At 38.0% G+C, this 25,412-nt stretch overlaps 2 protein-coding genes across 3 annotated transcripts; both read left to right on the plus strand.

The window, feature by feature from the left end:
* The first annotated feature begins 369 nt into the window (after positions 1-369).
* Positions 370-2,552, plus strand: LOC101740205 (YTH domain-containing protein 1). Its single transcript, XM_004931439.5, has one exon. The coding sequence runs from the start codon at positions 799-801 to the stop codon at positions 2,125-2,127; it is 1,329 nt and encodes a 442-aa protein (XP_004931496.2). The 5' UTR covers positions 370-798; the 3' UTR covers positions 2,128-2,552.
* A 2,513-nt stretch (positions 2,553-5,065) lies between these two features.
* On the plus strand, positions 5,066-23,895 carry LOC101735975 (glutamate receptor ionotropic, NMDA 2B). Of its 2 annotated transcripts, XM_062671185.1 has the most exons (17): positions 5,066-5,893; positions 6,087-11,226; positions 12,592-12,981; positions 13,083-13,222; positions 13,315-13,530; positions 14,738-14,975; positions 15,081-15,394; positions 17,750-17,994; positions 18,069-18,270; positions 18,873-19,193; positions 19,273-19,550; positions 19,706-19,808; positions 19,892-20,040; positions 20,359-20,579; positions 21,140-21,240; positions 22,595-22,824; positions 23,595-23,895. In XM_062671185.1, exons 3-17 carry the CDS (start codon positions 12,606-12,608, stop codon positions 23,629-23,631), a joined length of 3,171 nt encoding a protein of 1,056 aa, XP_062527169.1. In that variant the 5' UTR covers positions 5,066-5,893; positions 6,087-11,226; positions 12,592-12,605; the 3' UTR covers positions 23,632-23,895. The 2 variants fall into 2 exon arrangements, with proteins under 2 accessions (XP_062527169.1, XP_037869828.1); XM_038013900.2 differs by having other exon boundaries at positions 5,066-11,226.
* Positions 23,896-25,412: the final 1,517 nt, after the last annotated feature.

Consider the following 25,412-nt stretch of genomic DNA (forward strand, 5'->3'; position numbering starts at 1 on the left):
GTGGTGTCGATTCGATTATTTATTTAATCGATCAATCGATTATGCAATCGGAGGTTAATCGATTATTAATCGATTAGGTTTGATTATTACTTCGAAATAAAAATTGTTACAGCTTCTCTAGATTATAAAAAACAGAACGTAATCCCTTAATTATTGAAAAATAAACAATTTTTTATTAAAAATCAAAGAAATAAATCAAATTTCCAATCAGAGTTCAGTTAGCATTTTAAAAAATTATGTAAACGAGATGCTTTGGCAGCAGGCTGTTCCTTTGTAAATTTGTCAACTGACCTGCTTTAGAGAATCTACTCTCTGAAGGAATGGAGGTAGCTGGGATACACGAATATTTTAAATATAATTTGTACAGATAAGGATTATTTGTTTTCATACTCTTCCAATATTGTAGAGGATTGTTTGTTCTTGCAAGTAAAGGCAATTCTAAGTATTGTCGTAATGTTTTAATACTCTCAGTTGAAAATTTGGTTTCTTCGGCTCAAAATGGTCCCACTTCGATTTTATAAAAGAAAATCGATTGCAAATGATGATCGTGATAATCGATTAATCGATTATTGATAATCAATTCCGCACACCACTACTAGCTTGTTTAAATAGGTAGGGTATTAGTTTTCATGTACGGTAATACTTGTCGTAAATCAGTTGGTTAGCTTGTATATTTATTGTTTTCTTTTGATTCTACAATGTGGATTAATAAATAAATAAAAAATCATTCTCGCGGAAATAAAATCAAGTTTTCAACCCTAGTGTTTAAACTATCACAATATCAATACTGTTTTGAAGATGGAGACCTCTAACAACACAGACGCCGTCAACCTTGGTGTTGGTGAAGTGGAAGCAGAAATCGGAGAGGAACTCAAACAGTTAGAGGAAGGTAAAGATTATGATACACGCAGTGAAGTATCTAGTTCTTCATCAAGTGGATCAAGTTCACCAAGCATAAGTTCTGCCAGCACTAAATCCAAGGAAAGTCGTGTGATCCGCAAACGTTCCAAGTCCAAAAGTCGTTCGCCTGTAGGAAGAAAGCGCAAGTGTGTCCGTAGCACAACAAATGTGAAAACCTACGATTATATGACAAAATTGAACTACTTGTTTCGAGACACACGATTTTTCCTGATAAAATCGAATAATGCTGAAAACATAACACTTTCAAAAGCAAGAGGAGTGTGGTCCACTTTACCACAAAATGAAGCCAATTTGAATCAAGCATACAGAGAGTCTCGCAATGTATTGCTAATATTTTCGGTCAAAGAGAGTGGGAAATTTGCTGGTTTTGCTCGGTTAGGAAGTGAATCACGACGAGATGTACCACCAATATCATGGGTGCTACCCCCAGGCCTTTCAGCCAAAGTACTTGATGGAGTTTTCAAAGTTGACTGGATTTGTCGAAAAGAATTGTCATTTAATAGTACCTTGCATCTTTACAACCCATGGAATGAAGGTAAGCCCGTCAAAATTGGAAGAGATGGGCAAGAAATAGAACCAAAAGTTGCAGAAGAGCTATGTAGGCTGTTTTCAGAAGATGAAGGTATTGAAATGACTCCTATTTTACGGAAGTCTAAAGAGGCATCAAAAAAATCATATGTTAAAAGTGGAGGTAACTATCGAACATATCGTGCCCCATTGGCTTTTAGAGGCTCATCATTTCGACATAGATTAGGTCCAAGAAATAGGAGAAAGATATACCAACCACCCAGAAATCGAGTTACAGGCCCTTATAAAAGAAGGTCACCTTCTCCATATTTACGGGATCGCTTTCCAATGTGGTTTGGACGTAATCGTGAAAGCTACAATAATACAAGTTCAGCAGCTGCAGAAGCCTATGTAGCAGAGTATATGCGATCCATGCATCATCAATTGCCTCCGTTACCATATGTTGCTCCTCCAGGTTTCAGTGGAGCTCTGACACCATATGACGGTATACCACCACCACCTCCACCCCCACCTCCACCTCGCTACTATGACCTTGCTGAATATCCTCGTTCTGTTCTTCTTTATGATAAAAGATCTTATGAACGGTCAGTAGATGAATTTTTATGGCGAACTGCTGATCGATCTCGGGGGCGAAGTCGTGAACGTGATTCAAGCAGGTCTTATCGTGATCGACGCTAAGTTTTTTAACGTCCATGTATTGATCTATTTTATTATTACTAAATAAAAAGTTGTGCTAGAACTGTGAACTTTTTTCATGAATAAGTGTTGTGAACTTTTATACACGGACAACCATTTGCTTTGAACATTTTTTTTAAATGGGTTCGAAGTGAGAATATTGAAGTGATTTTGAAATTATTATTTTGATGGGTCTTTGAATGTGCTGTGTTTATTTAACTGGCCAAAAGACAATTTACTTAAAGGGACATGTGTGATTTTTTTCAGGTCATACATGATGATGTAGGTTAACTTATCATCATATTAGAATTTTAATAGCAACTGAAGAGTTGCAAAAAGTATCTGTGATATCTGTATTAAAAATAATTTTAGATACAATTTACTCAATGAAAACCAAAGAAATAAATCGTTTTTGAACTTTAATTAAACTACATTTTATAATGAAGTCCAATAGGTTAACAATCATGAATATACCCATAGTTTCCATTGATCAATTAGATATGTTTCATTTTGTTGTTAATGCTGTACAGTAAAAAATGACAAAGACTTGGCCATTGGGATCCAAGACTCTACATAAAGTGCATCTATCTGATAATCATTTCTATATGAATGGTGATAATTAGACAATCATTATGCAAGTGTAACATTTTTATATGCACACAGGTGCATTATGTTTGCAGTGCATGTATGTATTGAATTATTAAGCCACGAAATTGATATGTGAAGTGCTTACCACATAAAAGGTTTTTAGACAGAAGCTAATGTTATAAATGATTTTATATTTGTTATGTACTGTCAATTGATTTAATATTTAATACTTCTACATTGATAACTAATTGACATTTAAAATATTTTCAAAGCGCGAGATTGCAAAGCAAGACCACCAAAAAAACAAGTCCCTATATGTGTAAATATTAATGATGCGCAAAATGTATCCATATATCTTTAGAGCGAAATAATATGTATCTATCACTCATTTAGCTCACTAACTCAGTGATCCAATTCAATTGATTGGTCTCTCAATTAAATCATTTCTTCATCTTGATCATTTAGTTCAGTATACATATATCACTCACTTTGTATTGGAATATTTACAATGTTCAGTTAAGTTTGTAACTGTCAGGGCCTATATATTATATACACTTACTAATACACAATATAGTTTATTTACTCTTTTATGATTAAACATTGAATATTTACAACATGCAGCTTACCATAGAACTAAACACTTTAAGAAACTTTTTTAAATATATTTTTTTGATATAGCATCGCATTATTCCTAATATTAACTTCGCAAATTAATGGCTACCTTTTCATGTAAGAATAGAGCAAATATAAATTTAGTTTTAAACATACATGAGTTATGTTAAGCTTTACGCCTATAGAAATAATGTACATTTTTCCTTGACAATCCAATAGGTCGAAAAGAAATTAGCGGGAAGTGAACGGTAATTTTCGTCAGCCACACAAATTCACACAATACATCTATCTCACTCATTATTTTTTCTTTCATTCGCTCATCAATTCACGATACATGTCATAAGACAAATGAGATATAGTAGAATTATTTTGTCCGTGCAGTTTGGGTCATAAAACATAGCCCGGCTAGGGCGGTGAGCATGATGCGTGGGTGCAACGCCATTATCGATAAAAACAAATGAGTCGTCGAAGGCAGGTACACGGCGGCGGGGTGGTATACGAAGGGTGGTGAGACATTGTTATGTTATGAGTCATTTGTACTTACCTGCAAATTATAGTACATTATGTCGAAGAGAAATGTGTTTTTATGCATTCGTTCTCTGAATTTCTTTAGTGACACAATGGCTACTCCTTTGTTTTGTATCAAAACGGCAGAATTTATTCAAAATAATATTTACACGTGTTGTTATCAACAACGTGTTAAAAATTTTCACTGAAATAAGAAAAGATCCCGAAAAGTTACAAAGTGTTAATTGCTGCCGTTCTCGTTAACTTGCTTCGGCGGTATGTGGTGTAAGTGTTCGATTAGTGATTTTTTCTTTCATTTTTATCACTTACCCACAAAATGACAAAACTAAATACACTATCGATAACGCTTATCGACAACAATAATGCGCATCACTATGCCCGTTCATAAGGCTCGTGAGTGGAAGAGAGAGCGAAATACTCGCTTCACCGCTCCGATTTTTTATGACCCAAACTGCACGGACAAAATAATTCTACTATAGTGATCTAGTGAGCTAGAACTGAGTTAGTGATACATTCGGAGCTAGTGTGAGTTAGTGATACATTATATCGGTGTGAGTAATATATGTCTTTTATATCACTCACTCAAGAGCTACACATCTTTAGTAAATATAAAGAAGAAATACGAAACTACGCAAACCGAGATTTTGAAAGCGTCTGTAACCATCATCAGATTGGTTTATTACTTCATCTGCTGTCAAAAGAAAATATATTTTCATAAATTAGACATTAATGGCTTTTCCGTCATCAATGTTCATGCTGTCTTAATCGTATATATTAATATTTAACAATTACAAAAACCACAATAAATGCACACAACTATATTATATCATCAAACAACATTAAGCTCATGATTGATATTGATGGCATGCATTGCTATGCGGATTACAGCATGGGGGATGCGCGATATATTGGCCATCAGAGTCTCTCTCGGAGCGTGGTGCAAGAGAGACGATCAAAACTTGTGTCTGAAGTGGAGAACTCTCTGGGGCGAGTCTCCAAATGGGGTAAATTGTACTTGGTTCAATTCAACCCGTTAAAGACACAAGTTTGCGAGTTCACTGCGAAGAAGGACCCCTTTGTCATGGCGCCGCAATTCCAAGGAGTATCCCTGCAACCTTCCGAGAGTATCGGGATACTTGGGGTCGACATTTCGAGCGATGTCCAGTTTCGGAGTCATTTGGAAGGCAAAGCAAAGTTGGCGTTCAAAATGCTGGGAGTCCTCAACAGAGCGAAGCGGTACTTCACGCCTGGACAAAGGCTTTTGCTTTATAAAGCACAAGTCCGGCCTCGCGTGGAGTACTGCTCCCATCTCTGGGCCGGGGCTCCCAAATACCAGCTTCTTCCATTTGACTCCATACAGAGGAGGTCCGTTCGGATTGTCGATAATCCCATTCTCACGGATCGTTTGGAACCTCTGGGTCTGCGGAGGGACTTCGGTTCCCTCTGTATTTTGTACCGTATGTTCCATGGGGAGTGCTCTGAGGAATTGTTCGAGATGATACCAGCATCTCGTTTTTACCATCGCACCGCCCGCCACTGGAGTAGAGTTCATCCATACTGCCTGGAGGCACTGCGGTCATCCACAGTGCGTCTCCAGAGATCTCTTTTGCCACGTACCATCCGGCTATGGAATGAGCTCCCCTCCACGGTGTTTCCCGAGCGCTATGACATGTCCTTCTTCAAACGAGGCTTGTGGAGATTATGAAGCGGTAGGCAGCGGCTTGCCTTTGCCCCTGGCATTGCTGAAGTCCATGCCGGTAGAAGTAGTGAAGACGGTAACCACTCACCATCAGATGGGTCGTATGCTCGTCTGCCTACAAGGGCAATAAAAAAAAAAAAGGTCATACAATCTCCCTGAAACTGGCGAAGCTAGGCTTTTGTATTTTGAACATTGGGGGATTGGGTACTGGAAAAAAAATAACCCTTAGTCGCCTACTTTGATAATATGATAATGAAATAATTTGATGAATTGATAATGAAAATTTTCGACCGCAATTTAAGTTTATCTTTCAATCAAACCAATTTACAAAATTTTTTAATTGTGAAACAAATAATTTAATAAAGAATAAAATCATGAACCTGTAGTATGTTCGTATTACAAGGGCTTAGGTAATTAGGAAATCGTAAAATTTGCTCACCTTGAGACATGAGCTCGACGTCTCAAGTTTTATTTTTGTGAAACAATGAAATTTGTTCCAATTTTCAAACTGTAACTCCAGACTGCTTCGTGGCAGAAATGAGCAACTTGGTGGTACTTACTCGTGTGGGCTCACAATACTATTTTCTAACGAGCAGTTGTCAGTACCCGGTAAACTCCCTAAAGGGTCGTTTTATTCGAAACTTCTTTTCTTGTAATCATTGTTTTACATGCCTCAAGTTTTAGCAGTCTTCTAATATTCGTCTCAAGTACTAATTAAAAACTCTTCTCATAACCGATCAGTAGGCTGCAAAATGGATGGACAGTACCGCAAACATTGCATGATACCTACAAATAACGCCATCTGGGAAACAATAATGGATGATAATATCGAATACCTGTATACTTCGATTTTATTTACATGACTTGAATTAATCGCTGATTTACATGTAGTTATTTAACTAAATATTAACCGAATTATTTTAAGTGTTTTACAGTTCATAGACGTTATCAATGTTTAAGTTCTTTCAAGTTAAAGTGATGTCATACTTTGTTTCCTAGATGACCTTTCCTTGATAGATACTGGTCAAGGTAATAAAAACATGTTAATAATTCAATTAATCTGAAAGTCCTGAAACAATTAAGCCTTTATTTTTATTATTTTATTTGAATTACAAAACTTTGGTTCGCGTTTGTTTAATATCAGTTGAATAGAGTATGTTTTATGTACAATATATTACAATAATAAAAAACAAAGTATATGCAAAACATTAAACTCAAGAAGTAAATGGGCCTTATCGCTGAGAACGATCTCTTCCAGACAACCATCGAATGGACAAGAAAAGTCGCGGTGTACTTAGTTTGAAAAAAATATAAAATGGTATAATAATATTACTATAATTATATACATAAATTTGAATAAATTATTTATTTAATAGGGTTTAAAGTATGAAATTGCCGTTTTATTGTAATGGGTAATTCGAATTGAATTAGAATCTTCATGGTGTGTGATTGTTGAGTGAAACTTTTTTCGGGGTTCTTCTTTTAAAAAATGTTCAACATTTGATCATCTACTTTCAGTTGTTTTTGAAGTTATACTTCTTTAGGCGCGTTATGAAAAATTGATGAGAGTGAAATTTTACGATGCGCGCGCACTGTGACACAAAATTAACAGAATTGAAGTTGCCCACTAAATCGTTCATTACAATACGACCGACGTAACTTGGCGAGTCTGAATAGCCGCAGGTGAACTTTCGCACATGTACACTCGTAAAAAAAGTGTTATTAGCATTAATTTTTTGACGTTAAATATTTATTATGAATTATTTAATATTTAAAAAAAAGAAATAAATTTTATAAAAATAAAGTATAACTTCTTACGCGCGTACATAGGTACACGCACCCTTTTTTTTATTCAGCTTAGACAAGAAAGATGGATACTTCGAAAATTTGAGTGATTTTTGAATACGAGTTCCGACGCGGAACTAACGCTGCAGAAACAGCTCGCAATATCAATGTTGCGTTTGGAGAGGGGACTGCTAATGAACGCACCGTGCGATTTTGTTTTAAACGCTTTCGTGATGGAAATCTAAGACCGCCCACATATGAATAACAATGAATTCAAAGAGATGGTGGAAGCCGATCCGAGCCAAACTACCCAGGAATTAGCGGCATGGTTTAACATTACCTTACCAACAATATTGACTCATTTGTGTCAAATGAATAAAATTAAAAATTATGAAAATGGGTGCCTCATGATTTGACTGATCTGCAGAAAGAAACTCGTGTTGAAAATTGTGTTGCCTTGTTGAATTGATACAGAAATGAAAGAATGTTGGATCGAAATCAGACATGTGATGAAAAGTAGATTCTTTAGGATAACCGTAAGAGAAAAATGCAATGGCTGACCCCAGGTCAAACGCCGCAACAGTGTCCCAAAGCAAAGCTTACCAATAAAAAGGTAATAAATACTAACAGTTTGTTGTTCTCAGCATGGTGTTATTCACTATAGCTTTCTCCGATCTGGTCAAGCAATAACGGCGGATGTCTACTGTGCCGAACTCCGAACAATGATAGTAAAACTTGCAGCCCCGATTCATGAATCGATCTTCACCATTATTACTCCATGATAACGCGAAACCTCATACGGCACGAGAAACCGTTTTAATTCTACAGGAACTGCAATTAGAAACCATTCCTCACCCTCCTTATTCGCGAAACCGTGCTCCAACGGAATACGATTTTTTTCGTGGTTTGTAAAATTTTCTACGTGATAAAAAGTTTTCTTCACAGGAAGCAGTACAAAATGCTTTCACACAGTTTGTAGAGTGTAAATCACCAGAGTTATATCGCAAAGGTATAAATGACCTTCCTATTCGATGGCAGCAATGTATAGATAACAATGGTAGATATTTTGATTAAATAAATATGTTCAATGAAAAAAACCAAATTTAATTTTTTCAGTACGTACAAATCGGCAATTTCATACTTTAACCCTAAATCTTAGTATGTGTACGTAATTTTTTTTTTCACAGAAATAGCACCATACCATAAAATATAACAATAATACAACGATAACAATGTCCACATAATAAACAAATATAGACGCTTAAAAAACATTTTACATAAATACATACGATAAATTAACTATAGGTACACTAGATATTATATTCTAACACAAATAAATAAAAAAACAATGTGAAAACAAGTCTTTGAAGCATCTGGTGTTTCTGGATGTCCTATACGTACCTACTGGGAGTACATTCCACAATTGAATTGGGCTGAGCTATAAAGTTTTTTTTTTATGGTCTAATGTTTACTAGTGGCCCGGAGGTCTTTCAGTTTCATCAGGGCAGGTGGACGAGCAAGGGCTCAGCCAGGAGGGGTGGAATTTGCTAACAGCTACCCGAGCGCCTCCAAAGGAGACCTAACAACTGAAAACTACAGATGAACTCAAAGCATATTTTGGGATAAAATAGAAAACGAATAGGTAGCCATTGGCACGCGATCATATTTTAGTAAACTAAATATGAATCATGCTGAAGTCCATGTGCGACGGTAAGCACTCACCATCAGGTGAGCCGTATGCTAGTCCGCCTAAAAGTTCAATAAAAAAAGAAGACATTCAAATGTGTTTACTCATAAGTACACTGCTACGGTGAGCTCAAGTTAGCTGATATCAGCATAGTAAAGGATTGGAAGAAGAAGAGATTGTTGGATTGGAGTTAAAGTGAGCAAACAGAGAAAATATGTCTGACACTAGAATCCTCCGGCAAAACCCTTCCAAACAGTTTCATTGATTTGAGCATCCTATGACATACCCTTTTCTATAATTTTATTATACTCAAATACTTTATCACATACTGGTAGTTGAACTTCATCAAGTGAAATTTGAAATGATTTTTCAACACAATGAATAAAAAAAAACGTTATAATTTGTAGAGATAAGAAAAAAAACCTATCATTTGGAGGATGTAGGAATGGAAATACGTATTGTAACGCAGCGTCCCTTTTCGCGGGGCTACAGTAGCCAAACGGGATGTGACTCAGGTCCGTGCCGCGACGACCCACCAAGCGCCTGCGCATCTATTGCACCCAGTAGTGCGCGCCAGACTCTCAAGCGGCAAATACGCGTCCCCGGTCGGCACCGGAACTGATACCCTAGAGTCTCATGTCAGTCGGGCACCCAATATTGGGCGCCAGTTTAATGTTGCGCGCCAGACTGTCAAGCGGCAAATACGCGTCCCCGGTCGATACCGGAACTGACAACCCTATAGTCTCATGCCAGTCGGGCACCCAACATTAAAGCATGTACATACAATGCGATTCATACTTCCACCTTAAGTCTCAAGTTGGGTCACGGCATTCTATGAACACAGCTATTTACACACACAAGAACACAGTTATTTCTATGAACTTCGGCTACCACAGGACATTAGTAGACTCATGCGCTCGATTATCAAACGAGTGCAATAACAACAAAGGTCTTGGGATTCCTGACACGGTAATATCATTAAATCTATTGTGCATTGTTGTTCACGTATTATTTTCACTACTCCAGCGGTTTTTTGTATGTACTCCCTGCGTCACTATTTCATAATATATGTATCCCAAATCGCAGTACATACTTTTACTGATTTATTTTTGAGCTCTCTTTAATTATCTCTTCTCACATACCGTATTACTGTGACAGAGATATTCTGACTTCGTTCTCGTCGTCTCTGCTTAAATTCTTGCATTAGATCTTCGGAACCCAGCTTTGGAATGAACTCCAACTCTCTCCTCGGTCTTTCCTAAGCGCTATGACATGTCCTTCAAACGAGGTTGGCGGAGAGTTCTCAGCTGTAGGCGGCGGCACGACTGTGCCCCTTTGTATCGATGATGTCCACGATAGTGTGATAGTTTATAATTTATTATGATAAGGATTAAAATCATGGCGGAAATTCTATGAGGATAATGAGTACAGCAAAAATTATGAATGTGATAAGAAATAAGACAACAATACAAACCGATCGTAAGCGTTTGGAAGTGGATTACCTAGTTATGTCCGTTTTTAAGCCTCTGCATTTGTTCATGTTCTCCGATCGATTATTAGAAGACATTGGGTAGCGCAACGCAATAGCTTAACCTTCAAACATATGGCTATAGTACAAGAGGGATTTCAAGGTCCCCTCGACCTGTTCTTGCCTTGGGTCATGTGGCTGAAAAGTAAAACTCATTCTACCTCTGCCCCATGCCATCGCAGATAGAGCCATAGCTTCTCGGGTCGGACGACTGCGTAACCTACGGTTATTATTGCCTATCTGGTAGCCAAAGCCAGGAAGCCCATAAGGCAGACCGATGTATACCCGAATAAGCTAAGTACGTGATTTTCATTCCTGATATTATGTAAGAAGACAGGATTTGGGAGGCGTGGTAATAGTAATCATGTGGACGCAAGCGCGGTGGAGGCGTCGCGCAGAGGATGAGGGTGCGTCAGTTGGCGTCCGGCGTCTGGAGGTGCCTAGCGCTTCGCGCCGCGCCCCTTACAGCCATTGCGTGGCTCGGGGCGTGGCGCTTACGTAAACACGCGTAACACGCAGCTCGTGTTAAAGGCGGCGCGGTGCCGCGCTACTGTCCGTCCTAGATCGACCCCATGTTGGCCCGCGCCGCCTACTGAGTATATGTGGATAGCAGCACGCGCCCTGTCGTGCCGCCGCCGCTGCCTCTGCCGCCAACGCCAACTTGCGCGTTTATAGGTAAATATACGAAATTTAAATCCATCTGGCAAATCTAGTGCATATCAATTTATCAAAAAAAACTGCTGATAATGTTAAAAATCTTTAAATTAGAGTTAAACGAGTTAACAGGAACAACATTTTGAGGCATCATAAATATGTACTTGTACATGTTTAGGTCAATATTCCGTTCGAACTTATAATAAATAAATTATTCCAACATGATCGGCGGCTTTGAAAATACAAACATTCATACATAAGTAGGTACATAAACGGTACCGCAGTAAGGCTTGTTACATCGATTTTAGTCCCCAGTAGTCATTCTGTACTATCATAAATGAGGTATTCTAGAGATGAGGCTTTCTTTATTTTATTAGGATAGGTTAGTAAGTTAAATTTTTAGGTGATATTCAGATTTACCGTATTAAAATCGAATTTATGCATTCTTTGTAACGAAATTTGGAATAATACAGATAATTTGAATTAAGAAACATTTGCTTTTCCAAAATCCCTGTACTACTACTAACCAGTTACTTACCAATTTAGTAAGAAATTTATTTTTTAAGAACTTTGCTTGTGCTCTGAATTTTGTGAATTTGCAAAGAACCGCTATGTGGTTATTATTTATGTTCGCAACTATATTATTTTGATCTTTATAAGAACCATATAAATACAACAGATTGTTATGCAATGCTAGTTATCTAGTTATTAGTACTTAGAAAGTAATAATTTTATTTAAAGGGGCTTAAAATTATACTCTGTATATGGAAATATGTAGTTTAAAACGATATTGTGTAAATATAAATAAATTTACGTGTAACATATATACTTAATTGAACTTTAGGTATTCTTACGTTTATTATGTTGATTTGATTACTTCCGACTTTTCTAATACGTAAAAATTATATAAATATATTTATAGGATAATTGACTATAATTGAAAATATTATTATTATACTGTAGATTAAATTATGAAGCAAGTCATCTTGATTGGATCTAAAAGAATATCATAAATAACTTAATGATGTTCTTTACAATTTTTTTTTCGATTCGTGACTAAAATAAAAGTTTGCCAACCATATTATTAAATTTACGTTTTAGCATTTTTACATTATTAACATTGACAATATTGGTATTAGTATATGAATTACATAGCAGCTACACAAACTGTTCTCCGTTTTGAGCTATTAACAGTAACTGATAAAATTGCGAACAGTGCTAAATCGTCCCTGTGCTCCTTAAGTTTTAACGTTAGTAGCATTGACGTTCTTATGCTGTAATATTTCCGCTCAGAAATTGGTTAGGTTAGGTTAGTTGAAAAGTTAGGTTAAAAAGTTACTTTTTTTAAATCAAATATGTTTAATCAGTTTTTTTTATTGTTATCAGCATCATAAGAGGCGATGCAGACGCATGCAGCTCTAATGGCGCTGGCTGCGCTGGGAGCGCTAGCGGCGGCGGCGGCGGCGGAGCGCGGCAGTGGCATCAAAGTCGGCAGCGGTGGTGGAATGGCCAGTAGTCGAGATGGTGGCCGTGGAAGTGGTGTACGCATCGGAGACGGAATCAGGCGTCCACGAACTTCACCTGCGCCTCCTCCTCCTCGAGCTCCTTCTTCCATCACCGCTGCTCTCGTCGTGCCACATAAGGCCTTTGGCACACGAGATTACACCAAGGCCGAAAAAGCTGCTCTATCAAAATTACCGCGAAAACTGAAACTTTTTTCTCAAGTGCGCCTGAACATAACGCTCTCTACGCAAGGCTTGACGCCTAGTCCTATGTGTGAGTTTAGATTTCTAAAAAAGTAGACTCCGCAGCTATATTATATCTTCACTTCCTCATCACTATCGGCAATCTAACTGTTGACTGTTTAACGCTTTCAGCTATCCTGGACTCGCTATGTAAAGAATTTCTAGCAGTCAACGTGTCTGCTATCCTTTATCTTATGAATCACGAACAATACGGGCGCTCTACTGCCTCTGCACAATATTTTCTACAACTCGCAGGGTATCTCGGCATACCGGTAAACGCGTTTTATCTTGCATATTTCACTAGCTACTTTTCATTATTTTATTACACTTAATTTTAAAATTGCTAAATAATCTATATCTATAGGTAATTGCATGGAATGCAGACAACAGCGGGCTTGAGAAGCGCGCGTCACATGCTTCTTTACGTCTTCAATTGGCCCCATCCATTGAACATCAAACAGCCGCGATGCTTTCTATTTTAGAAAGATACAAATGGCATCAGTTCAGCGTCGTCACCTCAGCTATTGCCGGACATGACGATTTCATACAGGCTGTACGTGAAAGAGTGACGGCACTACAAGTAAGGAGTTATTTACAAGATTTCTTTAAAAAAAAAAAAAAAATCTGAGTTCCCTTTTCCTTTCCCTTTTTCTTGAGATAACTTTTATTTCAATTTAGATATAGTATCTACCTTTCATATACTCATTTTCCAATTAGGTACCATCAGTGAATTTCAAAATTTGCGTTCTGCAACCAATTGTGTAAAATGTTAATTGAGTTAGTCGTCGTGGCCTAAAGGATAAAGACGTCCGGTGCATTTGTGTTGAGCGATGCACCGGTGTTCGAATCCCAGGCGGGTACCAATTTTTCTAATGAAATACGTACTCAACAAATGTTCACGATTGACTTCCATGGTGAAGGAATAACATCGTGTAATAAAAATCAAACCCGCAAATTATAATTTCGTAATTACTGGTGGTAAGACCTCTTGTGAGCCCGCGCGGGTAGGTACCACCACCCTGCCTATTCCTGCCGTGAAGCAGTAACTATCCTATGTAACTTATCCTGAAACCTTAGAACTGATATCTCAAGGTGGATGGCGCATTTACGTCGTAGATGTCTATGGGCTTCAGTTACCACTTAACACCAGGTGGGCTGTAAGCTCGTCCACCCATCTAAGCAATAAAAAAAGTTAAATCTATTCGTATCTTCATCTAACCTTTGAAATATTTGACAAAAATTGAGACAGCCTGGAGTGGAGACCAGATCATTTTAATTCAAATACCAGCAGTACCTACTAGCTATTTGGTCTTGTGGATTAATTGTTAAATATAAATTAAATAAAACACCTACCACCTTTTGTTGTTTAAATCTTTTTGTTTGATCCGATAAAAGCAAGTCGACTAATCACAATTTACTGCGAGTTCAAATCGAATTCAGTTATTAATTCTTTACGCCCGAAGAACAATAGGTCAAAGTGAATTCAAAGCGTACGGAGGTAATTGGTATGATGTCAATCACTCAAATTTAAAGCAGCCTTTTTTCCATAACAAAATATTGTCCCGATGAAGCTATCTTCCTCTTTTAACGTGCCATAGAGAGGGATATTTGTTACTGTTTTGTTCATCCGTTTTTGGTTCTAAGTACCTATGATTTAAATTTTCAACCTCACATCTCAAGGCGGGCGGGCATTCATGTTTCCGGCAAGAACTGGGTTGGTAGTATGTTTATAATTTTTAATAATTATACTCAATTATATTACTTAATGTACTTAATTTAAACTACAGGATCGATTTAAATTCACGATACTTAACGCAATAGTCGTTAAGAGGTCATCAGATCTAAATGAATTGGTCACAAGTGAAGCGCGTGTGATGTTACTGTATGCGACCAGAGAAGAGGCAGCGGAAATACTATCTGCCGCTGGAGACTTACACCTTACCGGCGAAAGTTTTGTGTGGATCGTTACACAAAGTGTATTAGGATCTATGCAACAACCCAACAAATTTCCCGTCGGCATGCTTGGTACGTAAAGCAACAGTGAATGTAATGAAACGAAACTATTAGGTATACATTTATATTTTCAATGAAATGAGCAGATAACGTCAATAACTGATATTCTTTAAATAGGTGTACATTTCGACACGTCGAGTTCTTCTTTGATATCAGAAATAGCAACCGCTGTTAAAGTATTTGCCTACGGCGTGGAGTCGTACATATCCGAGCCTGAGAATGTGCGTTACCCACTGGGCACTAGACTATCGTGCAGTGGCGCGGGAGCAGGCGAAGCACGTTGGTCTACAGGCGAGCGATTCTATAGGCATTTGCGGAATGTCAGCGTTGAAGGAGAAGTAGGGAGACCGAGCATCGAATTCACCCCTGATGGTGAATTACGAGCTGCTGAACTTAAAATTATGAATCTAAGACCTGCCATAGGCGAACAGGTAATGGCTGTTTTGCTTGTACAACTAATTGATTTCGGTTTCATTAATTAATAAACAATTGTGATATTTGGTTACTTGTTTTCTGAGGCGGAAACAAACGATTTTAGAAAAAACAAAAAAGAATCTTCTTGCTGTCACCGCTCTTACATAATTCAGGATATGAAAATTTCCTGCTTACATTCTGGAAAATATATGCATTATCATATTATGTACCATTATTTAAGTTCACCAGTTATTTAGGTAAATTCGCACGAAATCGTGTGCAAATGCAGAAAACACATTTTATCGTCAATTTGAAATTAAAATAATCGTTCTTTTCCTCACTGCCTTGGCTAGGTTAAAGAAAAAAATAGTGTATGGTCATCGGACCTAAGTAAGCGTACCTACACATTTTCTAATTCGAACGCCTTAACACCGGTGAAAAATATTATGAAATTTGAATGAATGAATATAGATCGACTAGAGGCAGACTAGATTTTGGCACTGAAATGTAACACAAATAAATTCAGTTGACGGACGGAACTACACTCTCGAGTGATACCAGGGATGAGTGCTTCCGCCAGATTGCGGTGTCACGAAATATGTATGAACTTCTAATAAATTAACTTCGATCAGTTTCGGAAACAATTCTCTTACGCCCTGAAGATGTGTATTTATAAAAGTAATGTAGACCCTAAGCTGTAATATATAATAATATGTACATATAAATTAGCCGTTACCGCTACTTCGCCCGCGTGGTAAAAAAGTGTCAATGTAGTTTCCCATGGGAATGAGATATTTTTTCGGGATAAAAGGTAGCCTATGTCACTAGTGACCTAATACGGAGAGTTAAAAAATAATGTCAATCCGTTACTTCGTTTCAAAAGTCAAGAAGGACAAACACATAAATAAACAATCACACTTTCACATTTTAAATATTATAGTATATAGTACTTCGTCTGGCCATAAATACTGTTAAAATTAAAAATAAAAATAAATCTATTGCAAATAGCATTTATTCGTTTTACAGTGTGTTAGTTTAATACATAAATATAAAACAATTTAAAGTATAAAAAGCTTATTCGAAGTGGTCTCCATTGGCTGCAATACAGTCCTTTAAACGTGAGGCCAGTTATCAATAGAAGCACGCACTCTTTCCATGGGAAAAATTTTCACTGCCAATCGTACGGATTGTTTTAGGGACTCCAAATTATCATGGCGTTTAGAGCAAGCCGTACTCTCTAAAACTGAACATAAATCATAATCCAGCGGATTAAGATCAGGACTAGACGACGGCCAGTCTTCAGCTTTGATGAAGTCCGAAACGTTCGTTTCCAACCAAGACTGCGTAGACCGAGCTTTATGACCTGGCGCCGAGTCTTGCTGGAAGGACCATTCTTGATTATTGAACATGGTGTTGTTAAGGGGCTTCACTACCTTCTCAAGAATGGTATCTTGATACACTTGTGCCGATGTTTTGATACCTTTTTCACAAAAGTATGGCTCAGTCACTCCTTCATAGCTAATACCCCACCAAACCATCACTGAAGTCGGATAGTGCCCACGTTGCACTCTGTCGACTAATTGGGAAGCTTCCTTAGAGCTTTGAGCATAAATACGGTTATTTTGTTTGTTAAAATGTTGCTCAATTGTAAAAAAATTCTCATCCGTAAACAAAATTTTCCTATGACCTCCCTTTACGTACACGCTTAGTTGTACGCACGCAGTAGTTGTTTCAATTTTACCACCCTATTCTCTTTTAAATTATCAGTTAAGAAATGACCAGTATGTCTCTTATAGGCTGCAAGTCCTAAGTCATCTTTTAAAATAAACGCGACATGGTTCTAGGTGCTATCTTCATCTCCCGAGATAAAATCTTTTGTTTTCGGACAGGATTTCTTCGAATTCTTTCCCTTACTGCTTTGACCACCTTTCTCGTACGAACACTACGTGGACGGCCAGATCTTTTTCTGTCACAAACAGAGGAGGTCTCATTGCACCTATTAATAGCCCGGTGCATAAACATTTTACTAATACCAAGCGTATGGAGAGTTTTAAAAATTGCATTTGGCTCCATACCTACTTTGTGTAATGCAATCACAGCGATTCGGTTCTCTTTATCACCCCACTCCATTTTAATATCACAAAATATTGTACAATGTATTGGCGCCAAAATGAGAAAACTCAATCAGCAATCATATAAAAATGACAGATTCCAAATTCAAATGTAATATTTTGTTTATTTTTAATTGTAACAGTATTTATGGCCAGACTAAGTAGTTATGCATTTAATTCATAATAATATAAACTAAGTCATCATTCTTCGTTTCTATCCTAATCTCATGTGTTTCAATGTGATTATAAATATTTACAAAGTTGGTATGGGAAGAAATCGGAACTTGGAACTCTTATCCGAAAGAACGACTCGTCATCAAAGACATTGTTTGGCCTGGCGGTCTACATACTCCACCACAAGGCGTGCCAGAAAAGTTCCACATGCGCATAACCTTCCTAGAAGAACCACCGTATATTAACTTAGCGCCACCGGATCCCGTTAGTGGACGTTGCTCTTTAGACAGAGGTGTGATATGCCGTGTCGCACCGGAAACAGAAGTTGCTGGGTAAAATCAATGTTATATCTGCTGAAGTATTCATTTTGGTAACGGCCGGTTAACTCATAGAAATATTATTTCAGTCTCGAAGCCGGTACTGCTCACGGAAATAGCTCTCTATACCAGTGTTGCAGTGGATTCTGTATAGATCTGCTGCAACAACTTGCTGAACATCTCGGATTTACCTATGAATTGGTCCGCGTCGAGGATGGACGTTGGGGCACATTGCACTACGGCAAGTGGAACGGTTTGATTGCCGATCTTGTCAACAAGAAAACCGATATGGTATGTAGTTATTAATCACCTATCTCTTAATCCTATGGTATCGATTCTTAACTATTTTATGACAGATTGAGGATGACGGTATCGCTTGAAAACACGTCCATCACTATTTCTTACGAATACTATTATAAGTTAATAAAATCAATGATTTTACTAAAAAAAGTTGATTATTTCAAACATTAAACAAAATAGAACTGTAACTAACGTTAACAAATTATGTAAAAAAAGTTTGTGTAAAGTTGTTAACAAAGTATACAAAATGGCAGCAAGTTTTTTTAAAACAAGTCATTTGACTCGTCGAAACATCGTGTGAGTAAAGTCGTAAAATCGAAAATAATTATGCAAAACAATTGAGTATATTGAAATGATTCTTTGTGCGACTTTTATAACTTAAAATACAAAACTTACGTGAATAAAATGTTCCCGCTCTATTTTGCCAAAATTCTTACAGTACTTAATTCATTTTCGTTACACCTGAACTGTTAATATATTCAAAACTCACTATCAATATTCCGTGTCCTCAATAACTAGTCTAACTGAAAATTAATAAAAACAATGATTTCATTAGGAAATGTAATTTAACACACATCAAATTAATGTTCCAGGTTTTAACGTCCTTAATAATAAATTCGGACCGGGAAGCAGTAGTAGATTTCAGTGTGCCATTTATGGAGACCGGTGTTGCAATTGTGGTGGCCAAACGAACAGGCATAATTTCCCCAACGGCTTTCTTAGAACCTTTCGACACTGCTTCGTGGATGCTCGTGGGCGCTGTAGCTATACAAGCTGCTACTTTTTCAATATTCTTCTTCGAATGGATGTCACCGAGTGGATTCGACTGCTCAACTGGCAACTCAAAACGTGTTCCACAAAATCGATTTTCGCTATGTCGCACGTATTGGATTGTTTGGGCAGTTTTATTTCAAGTATGTTTACAATAAGTATGCAGCGTGTAATTTTTTTTGTTTTAAATATTTTTTTTATTCACAAATTAATCTCTTTTAGGCGTCAGTACACGTTGATTCACCTAGAGGTTTCACAGCTCGTTTCATGACCAACATGTGGGCGATGTTCGCCGTCGTGTTTCTGGCTATATACACAGCTAATTTGGCTGCGTTTATGATAACTCGCGAGGAATACCACGAATTAAGCGGCTTAGACGATCCCAGGATCGCGAGACCACTCTCACAGCGTCCGCCATTAAAATTCGGCACAGTACCGTGGTCACACACAGATGCTACGCTCGCTAAATACTTCCCGGAACCACACGCTTATATGGCTCGGTGAGTGTTGTCCTGCAAAATGTTAAACTAAAAGCTTTGATATCTATTTGTTTATGTCTCATTTCAATACCCAGGTGACTTCAGGATTAGAAATTAAACGCAAGGTTTGAAAAGACACTTTAATATCCATCGAATAATGAACATAATATTTTTAGGTACAATCGGAGTACAGTTAGCGCAGGAGTGACGAGCGTACTTACGGGAGATCTTGACGCATTCATTTATGACGGTACTGTATTGGATTATCTGGTATCACAAGTAAGTTTTATGGCGTATTCAAGAATGTTTACTAGTTTAATATCTATGGATATTGGTCATAATTACATTATTATATTTTGCAGGACGAAGATTGTAGACTGTTGACGGTAGGGGCTTGGTACGCCATGTCCGGGTACGGCCTCGCGTTTACGCGGAACTCGAAATATCTCAGTATGTTCAATAAACGGTTACTAGATTTACGAGCCAATGGTGATCTTGAAAGACTACGAAGGTAATAATTTTCGTCTGATAAACTAATTACAAAAATTTAATGCCTGTTTTTCTACTGGTTCCAAGGGCTTAGCGGAGCCAATAAACCTGAAAACAGGAACGGCACCACTTACCTAGAGATATGAGGTCGAAATTTCAAATGTATAGTGGCTGGATCACCCTTCAAATCGAAATGCATCCTCGCAGCAGAACTAAGCAGAATGGTTGTATTCATTCGGATTTGCCACTTACCACCTCAGTAAATGTCGGTTGGCGATCTCATGACGCTGGTATATATAATATTCAAAGATAAATTTAAATATTTTGTTCGTTTCAATAGGTACTGGATGACTGGAACGTGTAAGCCCAATAAACAAGAGCATAAGTCTTCAGATCCTCTGGCCTTGGAGCAATTCTTATCAGCATTCCTGCTACTTATGGCAGGAATTCTGCTGGCAGCATTGTTGCTCCTGTTAGAACATGTCTATTTTAAATACATGCGCACTCATTTGGCGGCCTCAAAGGCTGGATCGTGTTGTGCGCTAGTTTCGTTATCAATGGGTAAGGATTGTCAAGCGTATTAATTATGTTTATCATACGCTTTTATTAGTTTCAGACGTATGTATGTTAGTATGTAACGGAATCTTTGAACATGATTTTGACCCCCTTCAAAACGTCAGATTAACTCAAAATTTGGCATACTTATTAAGGACCGATGACAATTCAATATTTAAAAAAAATAATGAAAAAATTGAAATACAACTAAAAAATGAAAAATAAATAATAGTTTAAAAAAAAATAAAAAAACACGCTTTTATAGAAAATCCAATTGTGGGGTGCTTTTCAGGATATTATCAAAATAACCCTTCTACTCATATCTCTTCATAAAATATTTATAACTACTGATACCATGCACCCCACACTTTTATTACAATAAAATCATTTTTTCTTACACTATTTTTAATTCAAATTTATTAAAATTAATTCTCTATTTTTTAGTTGGATTTTCTATAAAAGCGTATTTTTTTTAGTTTTTTTAAACTATTATTTATTTTTCATACATATTTAGGTGAAAGCTTCTAAATTAAAATTTAACACACTTTCTTTCTGGGGTCCAACAGGTCAGTCTCTGACTTTTCACGGCGCCGTAGTCGAAGCGGCTGCTCGAGGATTAGGCACAGGCGAACGTGGACACTGTCGCTCCGCCATATGCGCTGCTCAAGTAAATTCTTTATTTTCTTTAAAACTACGTTATGAATAGCAGTGCCAAACAGTTCTAATTCTAGAGCTATCGATTGAAAAATTAACTGGACCTGTAAAATTAAATGATGTCTTTGATGATTTTTTTTTATTGCTTGGCCTAACTCACAGCTTTAGATGGATGGCCTAACTCACAGCCCACCTGGTGTTAAGTGGTTACTGGAGCCCATAGACATCTACAATGTAACTGCGCCACCCACCTTGAGATATAAGTTCTAAGGTCTCAAGTATAGTTACAACGGCTGCCACACCCTTCAAACCGAAACGCATTACTGCTTCACGGGAGAAATAGGTAGGGTGGTGACCCTACCCGTGCGGACTCACAAGAGGACCTACCACTAGTAATAACGCAAATGATAATGTTGCGGGTTTGATTTTTATTACACGATGTTATTCCTTCACCGTGGAAGTTAATCGTGAACATTTTGTTGAGTAAGTATTTCATTAGAAAAATTGGTACCCGCCTGGGATTCGAACACTGGTGCATCGCTCATCACGAATGCACCGGATGTCTCATCCTTTAGGCCACGGCGACTTATCTAATAATGAAAAGTGGAAATAATCGTCATAGAACACTGTTAGAATAAATTTATTGCCTTAGAACCTACTACTATGGACGATCCAAATGGTTTGCCGACAAACCTTTACTGTCGTGGGTAAACTATTTAAAACGTTTACGGTTTTAAGTATCGACAATACTCTGTGTGGAATTAAATATGTAAAAGTTGCTAGTTTTTTTACCCTCATGGTAAACATACAAAAATAGTGATAGGATGTCTTTTGACATCCTACCACCGCCTACTACCTACACGTCGCACGGGTAGGTACCACCGCCCTGCCTATTTCTGCCGTGAAGCAGTAATGCGTTTCGGTTTGAAGGCTGGAGCAGCCGTCGTACTGTTAGGTACAACTGAGAACTTAGAACTCTTGTCTCAAGGTGGGTGGCGCATTTACGTTGTAGATGTCTATGTGACCCTGTAACCATTTAACAACAGGTGGGCCGTGAGCTCCACCGCCCATCTAAGCAATAAAAGAAAGTGGCAATGTCTATAATAGACGCTTGAAAGGCAAACGTGACTAACCGACAATAACTGCTTTGTACATAAATGATAGGCAATAACCATATTCGATGCGCAAAAAATACATATTTCTAGGTCTATTAAAATCATTTCAATCCTACAGCTAGATTTGTTAAAATAGAATTTTTCTCAGGTATTTCAACTTTAAATTAGTCTACTGTAAAGTTCACGCATTGTCGCTTAGTCACGTTTGCCTTTCAAGCGTCGATATGTATTAAGATTTTTTTATATGTCCAGTTATGGCGCGCACGACACGAACGTGATGTAGCCATGGCCAGGGTGAGGCAGCTGGCTGCGGCGTTAGCGGCACACGGGCTGGCGCCGCCGCCACGCCGACTCGCTTCGGCGGCGGCGCTGCTGGCGGGTGGCATGCCGCACGACGCCACGCGGCCGCGCATGCTGCGCCCGCCCGCCGACCTACTGCCGGACCTCGATCGCCCTCTCTCGTGTGGTGATTTGCGATCGAGGTACTTATCGATTCTTCTTTTTCTTCTTCTTAGTCGCATACTTCATTGCTGAAGGTCGTGTCCCTGAAAGCCCTTCGTGGCTCTTTGTACCATCAGCTTCCATTTCCTTCGGTTTTCGGCTTCTCTCAGGGCGGTCGCAACAGAGAGTCCAGTGAGCGCACTAACACTAACACTCCAGTAATATTGGAACCTAATGAATACAAAAATTAAGCCATACATTACAATATTTAAATACGTACATTTCTCTTAAGGAACTACGAGCGAAGCTAACATGGAAATGAATGAATGAATGTGACTTCAAAATAATTTAAAAAATTAGAATTGTTCTCCGTGCTTCCTGTATAATAATTATTATTTTAACGCATAAATGAATGTATAGAGAATTTTCCGGTTACCGTTTTCGTCGAACCGTCGCTCGTGACGAAGGGTTCGGCGAGTAAATTAACCCACAGACACAGCCCACTGGATCCCCACCGGATCTTCTCAGTGGGTTGCGTTTCCGATCCGGTAGTAGATTCTGCAAAGCACTACTCTTACTAGGGCTAGTGTTAGCAACGCCCTCTGGTTGGAACCCTGTGAGCTCACTTATTCGCCCAGTTACGCTGGCGTAGCCCCCTAGGTCAGCAGCTTAGGTAGGGAAAAATATATTGATAATAAACAAACCAATCTTTCATTTTTCGTTTCGTTTCTTTTACGAGGGTAAAATGACAACCAAACCCACTTAAATTACGTCTGAATTTAATTAAAATGTCGATGTGTTTTTGTTTTAGAGGGCGGACACGAGTAGAAATGGAAACAGTGCTGTGAGGCGTATTTTACGCCACCCTATTTCAATTCTTGAAGGCTGCTCTTACACCAAGTTATACAAAGACGAAGTTAGTTATACCTATGTTTAAAATACGGACAGATAAAAGAAAAGATGTAATTATTAAATAAACTATTCCAATTATTAAAACGGAGAGCTGGACGTAGATAGCGAAGCGTTGTTGTGGGACGTGCGCGCGGAGCAGGCTGGAACCGGGTGCACGCCCTCGTGTTGTCTACTACAATAAATATATTTTTTGGACAATATTCATGTGTTTTATGTACAGATTCATTCCTTTTCCTAAAAGGTTTATTAAAGATATTTGTATTTTTTTCCTGTTGCGGAGTTGCTGTAACTCCAGTTACCTTATGCAAAATGAATCGTAGACACCCTCCGGTGCCCCTGCGTGGGTTTCTAGCACGACGTGTTGTCTAAAGATACATAAGTCCTTCCTATTCCTCATCACGGTCGAGTATCATTTGTATCATATATCTCCGCGCTCTTCCGCCCATATTATCCCTATCCAGGTACGATGAATGGAAAATTTAATAATTTTTCGACTTTTGAAGCGCAATCCTGACCAACATTTTTCATTAGGGACAGTCCGTAGTCTAATAGGTAAATTATATGTACCACCGGATCGGAATCGAGAACGGTGACCGGTGCTTAGAGAGCTTCTAAGAACTGTAAGCGGCTAGGGAGAATTCGATAAAACTCAAATATATTAATAATTGAGAAACATTTCTACATACATTGTATGATAATGTTTAATACTAATAGGTTGGGGAAAAAGTCTTTTCGCATTATAGTCTATTCGCATATATATGAACTAGTAACAAAAGCTCTTTGGCTATTATACTATTTGTATCTGGCTGGTTTTGGTATCATTAAAAGCTTAAACTTTAAAGAAGATAATTCCAAATTCAAATTAGGAATATTATTTTTATTTATTTTTCGTACTGTCAAGATGAGTGAATCTAATGAAGAAACTCGATACATTTTAAAATTTTACTACAAAAAAGTAAAAATGCAACGCCAGCCCGGAAAAAAAAATTGCTATGTTTATAGACCTAGTGCAGTGTCTGTGAGAGTAGCACTTTGGTGCGTTTTCAATCCGGAAATTTTGATGTCAAAGATGCACGTCGCTCTGGTCGCCCTATTACGGATAAATTGGATGCCATTTTTGAAAAAGTGGAGCTAGATCGGCATATCAGTAGTTATTATTATGTTCAACTATAAATATTCATAGGACGTTTGACACCAAGTTTTAGAATATACATTTGTAGATTAAAATAGCAGCAATTACCTATTAATTCATTTGCTATTTTTTGAAATAATTCCCTTCATGCTATAAGTATTTTTGCAAACTAATAACTAACGCCTGACTTACGAAACCATTGAGAAAAACAGTGCTCTCCACTCTTTAGGGTTCTCGCAATAGCTTTTTCTCAAGTCAAGCTTTTCCTTGACGTGTAGGTGAGCTCGCAGGGCCCAAGCCGAAGTGTTGCTAACACTGGTTCTAGCAAGAGCAGTGCTTCGCAGAATCTACCACCGGATCGGAAGCGCGACCCACTGAGGAGATCCGCCGAGAAACTCAGTGGGCTGTGTCTATGGATTAATTTACTCGTCGAGCCCTTCGTCGCAAGCGACGGGTTCGGCTAGGTCGATGATCGATGCTTGAGGTACCTAAAAGCACCGTTAATGGATCGGGAGGATCCGTAATGACGTGTTTAGGGCTCAATCATTACCATTGCTTCTTCGACGTACGTACATTTTTAATCTA

This window comes from Bombyx mori, chromosome 11 (assembly GCF_030269925.1).
Source record: "Bombyx mori chromosome 11, ASM3026992v2".
Classification (NCBI taxonomy): domain Eukaryota; kingdom Metazoa; phylum Arthropoda; class Insecta; order Lepidoptera; family Bombycidae; genus Bombyx; species Bombyx mori.

What these genes read in the sequence shown, in the direction of transcription:
- LOC101740205 (XM_004931439.5), top strand. Translation starts at nt 799, where the DNA reads ATGGAGACCTCTAACAACACAGACGCCGTCAACCTTGGTGTTGGTGAA.
- LOC101735975 (XM_038013900.2), top strand. Translation starts at nt 12,606, where the DNA reads ATGCAGACGCATGCAGCTCTAATGGCGCTGGCTGCGCTGGGAGCGCTA. An exon ending in CTTGACGCCTAGTCCTATGT is followed by an intron (nt 12,982 to 13,082) that starts GTGAGTTTAGAT and finishes TAACGCTTTCAG; the next exon opens with CTATCCTGGACTCGCTATGT. An exon ending in GATCTTGAAAGACTACGAAG is followed by an intron (nt 20,041 to 20,358) that starts GTAATAATTTTC and finishes TCGTTTCAATAG; the next exon opens with GTACTGGATGACTGGAACGT.